The 12,873-nt window shown below is 38.2% G+C and overlaps 1 protein-coding gene across 2 annotated transcripts; it reads left to right on the forward strand.

The window, feature by feature from the left end:
• The first annotated feature begins 219 nt into the window (after nt 1–219).
• Nucleotides 220–12,097, forward strand: LOC139612303 (interleukin-31 receptor subunit alpha-like). 2 transcript variants are annotated; one of them, XM_071467756.1, is made up of 16 exons: nt 220–398; nt 2,447–2,716; nt 2,812–2,935; nt 3,041–3,225; nt 3,332–3,444; nt 4,291–4,314; nt 5,147–5,303; nt 6,784–6,863; nt 7,009–7,225; nt 7,378–7,542; nt 9,174–9,275; nt 9,356–9,499; nt 9,599–9,739; nt 10,557–10,641; nt 10,797–10,887; nt 11,481–12,097. In XM_071467756.1, exons 1-16 carry the CDS (start codon nt 344–346, stop codon nt 11,898–11,900), a joined length of 2,373 nt encoding a protein of 790 aa, XP_071323857.1. In that variant the 5' UTR covers nt 220–343; the 3' UTR covers nt 11,901–12,097. The 2 variants fall into 2 exon arrangements, with proteins under 2 accessions (XP_071323857.1, XP_071323858.1); XM_071467757.1 differs by having other exon boundaries at nt 5,150–5,303.
• Nucleotides 12,098–12,873: the final 776 nt, after the last annotated feature.

Below are 12,873 nucleotides of genomic sequence, written 5' to 3' on the forward strand. Positions count from 1 at the left end.
TCAGTTTGATACTCATGCGCTGCTGCGGGACAGAGCGGCACCATTTATCAAAGTCAAGTCCTCATGGATTCTTTGCAGTCGTCAAGTTACTTCACTTCCTCTTTGCTCGCTGTGCGTGTTGTTGAGTAATACCTCCCGTTTATTTCAGGGTTTTCTTCAGTTCCCGTTACTTGGTGCAGAAGGTACAGACTTGGTGGGGAACTGCGATGCGGTGTGGGGCACAGTCTGCCACCCAGCAGCGTAACGGCGATTCTCATGTTGGTCTGGAACGTCTGCTGATCCAGCGGCTCTAAATGTGTCTTAAAAGGCGCTTTCCTTCAGTCCTGGTAACTGGATAAAAGAAATGTATCCGACTGTGGCCGCATTTGTTCTGGTTGCATTCTTCTCCATTTGTAAAGGTAAGAAACGCTTTTATATTTGGCATTTCGTGTCTGAGAGCATGGTGTTAAAAATGCAGAGGTCTGGACTGACACAGTTCAGTTGGTGGAGTTCTGGGAAATGCTCGTTTTGTTTTGGTTTCATAACATAATGTTTGTCATTGTGGTGTTGTGTCATTGTGGTACGGTGATAAACAGTGGCCAGTATTTAAAACTATCCTAAAATGTATACTACTTTACACCCCAGGTGATTATTATTCAACAATATGTTATTTATAATCAACACAAATTAGTTTGTAGTTTTTTGAGGAATATAGCCTTCGAAAGAATTTTAGATATAATATTTCTTGTTTTCATGTAAGTACAGGTCTGGTTCTGTCGGGCAATATTTGTAGTTTTAAGTATCTAAAAAACTTTTACCAGATATGACCATAACACGATGTCTTCCTTGATATTCTTTCTTCGGGTTGTAACCCTCACAAAGCACTCTCGTTAAAAAATATTTTTGGAACAAATACTGCAGTACTAAAACATACTTGGCAGAATTGCCAAAAGAAACATCCGAGAGTCAGATTGCTCCCCTCCTTACTGAAAAGCAGCATAACAATCCCACTAAATGCTGGGCTACAACATCAGTTGCAGATGTTTTCACAAGTAATTGATTCAAAGAGAATATCCTCAGCCCATAAGGGATTTCACCATCCGAGGACCAGTTTATTGCACCAAAAGCTTTACTGAGCATCTGCTCTGCCGTGTTTCTAAGAAGCCCACTCCAGCTGGTAAATGAAAGTTAAAAAGCAACTGTGAGACTGCAGTTGTAGTAGAATCGTAGTAGTTTGAATCCACTTTGTCATGACAGGATTACTGTAAATATTGTCCACTGGACCACTTGTACAAAGAAAAAACAAAATCACTGTGTTGATAGTCGGAAGAAGGCATTGGCGACAGATAAAAATCTAGTTTTTATGATTGTTTTTGTTACTGATGTAAGCAGGGTTACAGAAACATAGAGAATTTGAGCAAAATTCAGACAAACAAAAGGCTTATGAGAAAATGAGAAAAGCAAAGGCAGTCCAAAACAGTAAACAAATCCATCAAAATACAAAGGCAGGAAGTATGACAACCATGAACACGTTAGGTGAGCAAAAAGGACAAACTAAAACAGGAAATAGGGAAAGGATGGCTGGAGAGAGGCTCTCTCTGGAGGCTGAGTAGGAAGGCAACGGCGAAGGTGGGTCCCGTCTGGTGGCAGAGCAAGATACTGAGGTCCAGAGGAGGCGGGACATTTCCAGTTCGGCATGTCAATGTATCATTAAAATAACTTATGTTTTAATCTATGAAAGAATCAAAAGAGATTTTCAGAAAAGTATTGCACTTCTTCCAACATGAAAACAGTTTTGTCAAGGTCTGACTGGGGGGCTTTGGGTATGTTTGTTTTCGCTGGAAAACAGGAACCTCTGGTAACGCTGCCCCATAGAACATCTGTGGAGAGACCTGAAGATGGCAGTTCACAGAGCAAGATACTTGTTTGGCTAAAAGATTTGTGTTTTGCCTTGCAGTTTGAGCTTTGGGGGTGTAATATGATGAAAAAGAATCTTATAAAATATCATATATGTTCTATGTAATTGTTTATAAGAATTAGATGAGAAAATTGATACCGCTCCCATGTCTGTATGGTAAATACGAGGCTAGAACCAGCAGCAGGTTATAAGCCTGGCTAACATATTGACAAAGAAACATACTTTAACACAATACCAGCACACAGCCACCTGTAAAAGATGTTAAATCCGTATGAAATCTTAACTTGTATTAACACATGACCAATGTGTTAATTAGTTAGTTAGTTTAAGACAGAGCCAGACTAGCTGTTTCATCTCATTTCCAGACTTTATGCTATAAGCTAACCTTCTGCTGGCTCCAGCTGCATATAAGCATCTGAGTATTGGCAAGAAAAACAATAAGCATATTTCCTAAAATATCAAACTACCCCTTTAATGTAATGGTGTGTTACATCATTAAGAAATTCAATTACATTGTGAAATGTTGAACAACGCTATCATTTCCTGCAGGCCAGCATGTGAACACCTGCGATGTTTTCCCTAAAGATAAGTACATTGAAGTGGGATCTAATATCGAGATATGGTGCCAGACTTCATGTGTCCGTGGCAAAATCTTCTGGACACTGAACAACAGACGCATTGACAAAAGCCTGTCAAAGACTATCAACTCCTCCCACGCAGTACTGGCACTGAGAAACTTCACTCACCACAGTGCTACGTTACAGTGCCACAGTGCAGATACTCAGCAAGTCCTTGGAGGCACCATCATCAGAACCTACAGTAAGAAATATTTTTGGTACTTGTATTCTGACATTCTGACCATTGATGCCAGACATAAGATGAAATATGATACTGGTTACTTACTTTATTCACAGCAAAACCCAGCAAAATATCATGCATATGGCATTATCAAAATCAGATTGAAGGTATACCACAACTGTTCACGTGCAACTGGGAGCATCAGATGAATTCTTCACTGAAAGTAAACTACACTGTGCTGTGAGTGGTTTCATATTTTCTTTAGTTAGTGTAAGAATTATTGTTGAAATATTTATTTTCTCTTGTTGTTTTATGCACTCAATATAAAATATATACTTCTTTCAGTGTCAACTCGTCACAGGTTTCTGAGAGTGAAATCTGCAAGTCACATGTAACGACATGCACGTCCAAAGATATGCACATATCTAATAAAATACATTTCAATACGAATATCTCTGTTACTGTGAGAGCAACAACTGCTGCTTGGAATGCTTCCTCTGACCATTATGAATTTGAGCCCAATACCATATGTAAGTAACAAGAAGTAAATTTTGTGAAAAATATGTATTTCTTAATGATCTCATCATGTTTTAACATTGGACATTTTAATGTGCTGCCATAATTATATTCCCACAGTGAAAATGATCCCTCCAAAGATAAATGTAACTGTCTTGTCTAATCAACTACGGGTTGAGTGGAAACGGCCATTTGCCCGAAGGACGTGTGAATGTCAAGTCAAATTCAGCAAGGTATGTCCTCCTTTGATGACCTATAGACAGCAACTATGAAACAGAATAAAACACAATTTCAATGACATCACAAATCAGAATAACATGACCATACGTTTCGGTGTCTCTCAGGACAGAAAGAAACAGTATAGCACAATGACACAGTGATATGTATCGCAAACTTATACCTAGAGTTCATTAGAGAATACCTAAAAAGAGGTAGTGAATTAGCAACACACTGTGTGGGTTTTTTAAAGAAGAAAATGAATAAACAAGCATGTAGTATTTAAAAAGTAAAGACAAGAAAAGAAAACATCTTTATTCCAATTTGTGAATGTGTGAGTGTGTGTGTAAGAAAAGCACTATTTATTTAACTAGCTCTGCATGAATGTGTCTGAATGGGTGAATGTGACCTGCAGTGTAAAGTGCTTTGGAGTGGTTGTTAACACTAGAAAAGTGCTATACAAATGCAGTCCATTTAGCATTATTCCATGATGCTTACCCCTGATTATATCAGAAAAATATTAATTTGATTATTAATTACATTATAAATTAGCTTCTTCTGTTGTGCCTGTGAAGATGACTCCAGTGACCTGATTATGAGGAAGGATTTGCGTCATATAAAGAAAGGTTTTTAAACAGATCAAGCTCTTGTAGCGACCTGCAGCAGGTGTGTTGGTTTGTGCTTTCTTTTTGTTGTTTTAAAGTTGTTTGCTTCGATTGCTTAGCAACGGAATGTTCAACCAAAAACCAACATCTGCTGGCAGAACATTGCTGATAATGAAATGAATGCAGGCATTTTTGATTCTGACAAAAGTACCGCTCATGGCTAATTTATGCTATTTTTGTTTGCTTTTTCTCTTCCAGGCTGACAGTGATGGAACTCCAGAGGTAAGAGCTGCAATTTTCCCCTTGTAAGGGAATTCACGTTTTCAGTGTCTTATATGTTGATGTTGACTAAAATGCTATTTACAAGTTCAGAATTGGCAATTATGATAACTTTGACGTGACACAATTAATTATCAACACATTAGCCTCAAATAGGTAGTGTAAAGGCCATCTTGTTTTGCCCTAGACTGATCACAGAAAACTAAGCCAAAGTTTATTTGGTTCTGCCCTGTCCCAAAAAAACAGATAAACTAGAATGGCTCAGCAGAGTGCATACCTCTGCCAAGGTGAAATATTGAAGAAAATGATGAAAAATGCTCTCTTTCACTATCTTCATGAAAGTGGTAAAGAAAAAATCCTGAATCTGCCCCAAATTAAGTTTCTTGCAGAATGGTTCAGTGCAACATTCACAGAATAGCTGTAGGATAAAAGATGCCTGTCAATATTTGCTTGATTATAGATTTGTCAAAATGGTGGACAGCCAAGGTGCTATGGAACTGTGACAGTAGTGTTTGCTTTAGCAACAGGATGTTTATAAAGACAAATACCACTATTTGTATTGCTTCTAATGGAAATAATGAGGTGTGAGAACACAGCTGTTTTTGATTTTGCTATTGGCTTTACAAATAACTCTCACAGGCTGTACAGGCTGTCTCAGAAGGGAGACACACATTTTTTTACAGCAAAGCATTTGATTTCAAGTACACAAACCTTTTAAAGCACCAAATGTTTGTTCAAAATCTGCCTGTGAAAGAGAAATTCTTCTGACTTGTACCTTCTGGGTCTTTCGTATATGTGAGAGAGGTTTCTAACTGAAATATTTCCTTTTTTCTAGAAGGTGGTCAGTACGGTTCTGGACAATACAGTTAATGGGAAAGTCATTGAAAAAATGGAATCCTGCACTAACTACAGAGTTTCAGCCCGCTGTGCTTTAGACAAGGCCCCCTGGAGTGACTGGAGCCAGGAGAAGACGGTTCTGACCAAACTAAATGGTAAGAACAATGTTTGCTCAAAACGGTTCATTGTCACAATGAAAAAAAGACCAGTATTTATCCAGCCGCCAAGATTAAATTACACTACCATTCAGAACCATTAAGTGAAGTTCGTGATAACGTCTGATCATTTGATTCACAAAGAAAAGAAAAGAAATTACAAACATCGAAACTGATTAAAGTGGATCATTATCCACAAATATATTGTGCATGTTTTTTTTTTTTTTGTAAATAGCTCAATTGTTTGAGTTTTAATGCCAGCAGAGGAATTTAACTTGGTTGTAACAATAATTAAGCAATGATATGGCACCTCTTTGCATCTGCTTTCATGGTCCTGGCACTCATGAAGATAAAGGGTCATACATTCATACAACTTAAAGATGTTCATACTATGTTAACAGTTTATTTAGAAATACTTACTACTACTGTAAAGGCTTGAAGCCATGATATATGCCAGCCAGTCACAACAGGCCAGGCCTCTAACCGTGAATGAAAATTTGTCACTTAAGTTTCATGTGGGAAATAATTGAATATGCGTCATGTTGGCCCTTTGAGTTGCCGACAACAGTCGTAGTCACACCCAAATCAGAACTTTTGTATTTGTATCTGTGTTTTCTTGAGCCAACATAAGCGTTAATTTCAAGAACAGCACCACAGCTTCCTTAAGGCAACCTAACCCTCCCTATGGTGCTAGCCAGTTGGGATCCTAACAAATAAATGTAGTTTGTAGTGCTTAGGTGAGAGCAGGAGAGAGACAGAGAGAGAGAGAGCGAGAGAGAGAGAGAGAGAGCGAGCAGCAACACCACACTAGGGCTGTAACAATATACAACTAACTAAAACCAACAATGGGTTATAAATTGAAGGCAAAGCCAACATATCTCTTGCTATTATCTGGATGTCTCTGCTCTTGTCTGGATGTGTTGGTATATACTTTGGTTTAAAGTACCTACCCAACAGAAAACTGGGCTCGGGTTACCATTTATGCTGCTGGTGTAATATCTGCATCTGCTACACATTATTTTGTTTACAAATTAACGTTGGTTTTGCACCAGATATACAAAACCAGAAATATCTATTAGTAATATTTAATATAAGAAAAGTGAAAGACTGAAATTCAGAAACATTATTGCTGGTTCTGAGAGGGCATAAAGATCAGTGGGAGGTCTCTGTAACACATACTCATAGGTTCTCACTGAAGTAATAATTAGTAGGGATTTGTTTCGCACGACATTGAGGTACTCCTGAATTCGTAGGATGACAGAAAAACCAATAACAGGCAATGACTAATGGTAATATCATCCCATATTCATTTTACAACTATTACCATAGTTCAAGGCTGTTTTTGCTTTCTGTTCCATGTATTAACAGTGTCCATGTTCTGTTGCTTTTGGCTTTAATTTAGACCAGACCTCTTGAGTTAATTGTTATTCTGTTCCTACAAGTGTATTCCAGTCTGACTGTTTGGAACATATTTTAACAGAGACTGATGTCAAGCTGCACCTGTGGAGAAAGATAAAACCACAGAAAAATGGAGTTAGGAAAGTCCTTGCCATGTGGACGGTAAGGAAGGCTCTCTATGCTGCCTTAATATAGCATATTTTTGAAATTCACCTCACCTTCATTCCCATTTAGTTTTCCAACCTTACATTTCATAAGAGACACGATCCCCGCATCACTTACTTGGTGCTTCAAACTGTCTTCACAGGAGATTCCTTCAACATGCCAAGACACGTATACCTACACTATTAAACAGATTGCCTACGATGAACACATGACTGGAGGGAACTATACAGATACTTTGTGCAACAGTTCAACTTGTGGTGTTGATGTGAACCAAGCTGCACATAGAATAAATCTCAGTGTCTTCCATAATGAAACCCTGCTTGCAGAGGACTCTGTTTACGTTCCAGCCCATGGAGAGAGTAAGTATTAATGCTATTGATTTTCATTTTTTAATGGGTAACAAATTATGGATCATTTGGTTTCATTTTAATGGAACACTGCTTTGCCCTAATGCATATTGGTGATCTGGTATCAATTAGTTTGCCTCTTTTCACTTGATATCACTTGGCAGACCGCCCTCAAGTTACTGAAATCCAGACTTCAACCACAGACGGTGTTCTTCTCATCAGCTGGAAGCCTCCTGACCAGCCTGTCAGAGGTTACATGGTCGACTGGACCCACAATGGAAATCAGTATTATTGGAAGGAGAGCAAATACACTAACACAACACTAACTGGTAGGTTAGACAACAGACATGAAACAGTAGATGGGTGTTGAATAAATCCTTTATGGGCATTAAAACATGGAATGAGTGAGCCCTGTGGATTGAATCTGAGTCATCAAACCCATCGAGGAATCATGAGCTGTGGCTTAAGTTGGCTGACCGCCACATCAATTTGTCTTTCATTATACATAACAAATAATGGACACAGTGGCGGAAAAGACTTTTAAAAGCTGCTCCGTCATGCACTCACTGGAAAGACCTTATCATTTACAAATGAGTTTTCGAGAACTATGACTCACTTCTCAGAGAGAGGTCATATGCTACAATTTGCAATTACAATTTTTTTTCTGCTTGATTATCTTTAATCAAACAAAGAAACAATGGTAGAAAGTAACTAAGTACATTTAATTTAGTTCTTTACAATCCAGTTGACTTGTACTTTACTTGGGTATTTCCATTTTATGCTACTTTGTACCTCTACTCCACTGCTTATCAGAGGGAAATGTACTTTTTACTCCACTACATTTTTTTATAACTTTAATTATCAGTTACTTTTCAGATGAAGATTTTACTGAAACGTTTCTAATGCTTACATAAACTACAATATAAAAGTGTAAACACCTGTTTACATTTCAGATGTCTCCTCTAAACTTGTCAGATTGTTTCATTTGACTAACTAGCAGCTGTGTCATGCTACATTTTGACACAGCAGTGCTTTGCAGTGCAGAGCTAAATTCTAACATCAGCATACATACGCTCACAGTGTTGGTGCTAACATTTGGATGTTGTGGTTCTCACATTCCATTCATTTTCTTTGCCATTTCAGTCATGTCATTTCAGACCTGAACATGCCCCTCTGCCTGGTTTCTTGCCTGTTGGCTGCTCCGCTGCACACACCTCTTTCCATTTACCTAATCATCCCCACTGTATATAGGCCCATACCTCCCTGTTTCCACGCACTAGTTGTTAGATTGTCTTCTTTGCAAAACTTTCCACAACTTTGTTTGTGCATCTGCCTAATTCCTCCTGCTTATTTTCCTGTGTGCTTGACATCAACTCTGCCTGATACCTCTTTGCTTGGTTGCCTGCCTGGTTTGTTTTCCTTTGCTTGAACATTCCAGTAAAGACTCTTTACTTGCCGTCTTTGACTCGGTCATGCTCGTGGATCCTGAGTTTTCTCAAAATGGGACGGGAGAGGTATAATGTTTACCATGTTTACCCTCTTAATTTAGCATGTTAGCATGCTAACAGTAGCTAATTACGACTAAACACAAAATACAACTGAGCCTGATGGGAATGTCACACAAAGTATGAGACAAATTAAAATCTGGATCTGATGACGGTGCTAACTGGAAAGACAGGATCACTGATGTCAAAAGGCGTTGTGCTCTGGGGATTATAAATGTCTGTGCAAATTTTCATGGAAATCTGTTCATTTGTTTTTGAAATGTTTCAGCCTGGACCAAGGTGGTACACTGACCATCAGACAGCATTGCTATCCATAGAGGGACACCAATAGCATGACTCAAAAGCTGAGCAGGGCCATTAGTTAAAGGAGAAATACATCAATGGCTTTAATGTGTGTAAACAATCACTTGTCTCTTCATAGTATATTTTCAAAACACTCTTCCCCTTCCTTGCAGGCCTCCTAAAAAAGAAGCCATACAATATCACAGTAACTCCCCTCTTTGATGACAAGACAGGTCATGGCACAGAAGCCCTTCAGGTCTGCTCCACTGTTGGAGGTACATCATTCTCCAGACTTTATTATTCCTATGAATTTGGCTTTTTTATCAGTTTAATTTTAAAAATGTGGTCTTTACAGGTCCAGGAAATATCACTAAGGTCATTGTTGACGTTAAAGACAAAAGCGCCTATGTAACCTGGAATATAGAGTCACAGGAAGAATGCAGTGATACTGTTATCAACTACACAATCTTCTACAGTACTCGGGAAGGACCAATGCTCAGTAAGTCCACCAGATTTCTATGAAGTTTGCACATGGGTTGAAGAGATTTATTTCCGCTAACAATGCATTTATGACATTTCTGTAATGGTTTTCTTCTAGATGTTACTGTGGATAGCACAAAGCAGGACATAGTTTTAAAAGATCTGAATCCAGGCTCCTACTACAGCATGCGAATCAAGGCCATAGGTCTTACTGGAACTACAGAAAGCAGTGAGGGATATTTTTATGCCAAAATATTTGGTAAGTACACTGTGAAGACTGATCTCCAGAGCGAATGATACACATCTTATTCCTAGATCTATGAGTACAGCTGCAGTCCTCATAATTTTGCATATTTCCTTGACTGAGGACCAGCAGGGTAACAATCTTCCCCTCTCCCTCCCCAATCTTTCCCTCTTACAAGCAAAGAGTTGAACTCATGAGCAAATAAAACACCCAGTTCATTGCACTCCTTCAGCATTCTTGGTCTGACACCTCAGACATGGCGAACCACTCAGGAGGGAAAATTGTTTGTGGTCACATTTACAAGGTCTTGTGAAGAACATTAAAGAGGTGCCACTGTTTTTTTAATTCCTGGCAAACTGTAGGAAATAGGAATAAGAGATTCTTGGATGCAAGCATCCACAAGCTGAGTTTTAGTGCTATGAGATCTGGGAAGAATAAGAGGTAGCATTGAACAAGTAATTGAAAATTAAGCCTATGTGAAACAGAGCTACTGTTTTCTATTTAAATATTTGTTTGGGGTTGTAAACCAATATGACATCACAAGTAAGTTTTATTGAGATTTGTTCATTTCTAAAATCACATGACTGTCCAAGGATTTAAAAAAAATAAAAAAATGAAATGAAATAAGTGTCATCACTGGATGAACTGTGACAGGATTTGCTCCCCTGTCATATTATTGGCTTTATGATTAATCCAATCTTAACCACTAACTTACTCACATCATTACTCATACTACTTATTGAAACTACTACTACCTAAGTGAGAAGAAGGATGTGAATCATACATTGTGCTCAACAAACTGTTGCAACATTATTTATTTTTTCTATGATAGATCCGAGGCTCCTCACAGCACTCAGCATCGGTGGAAGCATCCTCATAATTCTTGTGTTATCTCTTGGATTATGCTGTGCTACTCAGTAAGTTTCAGTCTTTCAGTGTCTGTCATGATATGATAAGGATTGATTTCAAATGAAAACACTCAACCAAGGACACAGTGTGATTAACCCTTCAATTATGACCAGGAAATCTTAAAAATTTGTTTCTCAATGATTGTTCTGTATCTGCTTTGTAGGTGGAAGAAATTCAGGGAGAAGCCGGTGCCTAACCCGGGCCTCAGCTCTCTGGCGTTGTGGCCACCGTCAGATCCTCAAAAGTTGAATACAGTGAGAAGGAAATGGGAGGAATGAATTGCATCCATGTTAAAGTGGCTGAGCAGCGAGACAATTGAATTCTATGACATTTTTGTTCAGGGGAGGAAAATATGATCTGGATGTTTTTTCATGCAGTTGGTGGTAATGGAAAAGTAGCCTATGAATAGATAGTATAAACAGAGAAAATTCAAATCGTCCCCTCAGGAGATTTTGACCAAATATCAAAAAGGATAAGCTGAACTTGAAACTAAATATCTTTGGTTTTGGACTATTGTTTGAACACAGCTAGCAATTCGAGCATTTTATCTTGAAAAAACAATAATAATAATGATAATGATAATAATTGTCTGAAAACATAATTAGGAAATAATTTCACAGGTTGCTATGGCTCCATCAGTAGTCATGTCTATGTACAGTTTTATTACTACAGTGACGTCTCATGATGATGTTTCTGATAGAAGTTAAAATCTGAACATATGATAGACATCATGATTCTGTATTTTAGGTTTTATCTCTTGAAGAAACAACTGAATTATCTTCCGTTTTTAAACAGCAACACTTATGTCTTTTTGTTCTTCCTTTCTGTGTGTGAATGTTTTTCACAGGGAGTAAACACCTTCAAGGCATTCATTCGTTCATCTGAAAGTCTCTATGACCAGGTTTACACAGAGGAACCTCGGAGAACACCCACCCCTCCACTTGCTACAGGCTGCATTGGTAACCCAGCCAGTGACCAAACTGAGGAATACACTGACCCAACTATAGGTGTTGCACCAGACGTACAGAATGAGAAATCAGCTGAATTTGTAGAGACACAGCATCTAGGTTCGTCCAGGGAATCCACAGCATTACTGTCCTCAGAAAACAGCCCATTCAACCCATATCGAAGTCAGAGTTCTGTGGAAACTGCTACCCAGGGGACAAATAAACAGTGTAATCGTCTTCCAGTAAAGCAACAAGAGAAGACAGCACCAGTGACTGTCTACGTCACTTTGAACATGTTAGAACAAAATCAGGGTCAGTGAGAGCCATGAAAACATAACCATAACAACAGTCAAAATACGTAAGAATTTCAGCTCTGAAAAGCTCTCCAGAGTTAATCTTCCATGGTGGTGTCCACTGTGGAATGAAAGTAAAGAACAATGATTACATTCTTATATCAAAGTTCATAACCCTGGTATTAAAATGTTTTGTGGAAATAAAAGTACATTTTGCCACTGTCTATGTTTTATTGTTACAAACATTAATAATATGTATGTGTTGTAGCATCTTTATTAAGTCAAGCTGATGTATATACCTGATGTAAGGATATTGAGATAAATATATTTGCCTCTTGCAACTTTTCATTTGAAAAGGGATAAGGAATTTGATTTTTTTTTCCAGCACTGACCACTACACCACAATGTGGACCAGATGTTATTAAGATTTAGCACAAGAAACAAAAATGTTTTTGTTTTATGGTGAGATGCTTTTTATCCCTGAGTTGTCACACACCAAGATACTGCAGCCGAGACTGAAATATTATGTATGTGCATGTACAGTTAGTATTGTATCATAGGATAATCCCCTTCAGTTTGTGCTGTGACAGCATGCAAATGTAAATAGGGAAACTGGTATTTCATTGTAAACATAATAATATTAGCTATATGTAATTGTGGTATTTTCATATCTTCACTTGTTAAAAAAGTAGTAAACTTGCTTGAAACTATAAAGCTGTTACTCATTGCTCACTTTTTCTTTTACCACATGGCAACTCACTCATTTTATTTCAACTGCAATAAGATTTCTTAAATGGATCAAACTTTATGTGAACGAGCATGCCAAATTGGTAGGGATTCCCTTGACCTTTGAGCACCAAAATCTAATCAGTTCATCCTTGAGTCCAGGTGAATGTTTGTACAAAATGCGAAGAAATTCCCCCAAGGCATTACTTTTACCACATGCAGGATCTACCGGGGAAATTACCCTGCCACCCAAGCTGCCACCCCCGTTTTGGGC

This window comes from Trachinotus anak, unplaced genomic scaffold, assembly GCF_046630095.1.
Source record: "Trachinotus anak isolate AG129_WGS33_773 ecotype Australia unplaced genomic scaffold, CSIRO_AGI_Tana_v1 ptg000031l, whole genome shotgun sequence".
Classification (NCBI taxonomy): Eukaryota; Metazoa; Chordata; class Actinopteri; order Carangiformes; family Carangidae; genus Trachinotus; species Trachinotus anak.

Coding starts and splice junctions, on each gene's coding strand:
- LOC139612303 (XM_071467756.1), top strand. CDS start 344: ATGTATCCGACTGTGGCCGCATTTGTTCTGGTTGCATTCTTCTCCATT. Junction 5,304..6,783: donor GGTTCTGACCAAACTAAATG/GTAAGAACAATG, acceptor ATATTTTAACAG/AGACTGATGTCAAGCTGCAC. Junction 9,276..9,355: donor GGTCTGCTCCACTGTTGGAG/GTACATCATTCT, acceptor TGGTCTTTACAG/GTCCAGGAAATATCACTAAG.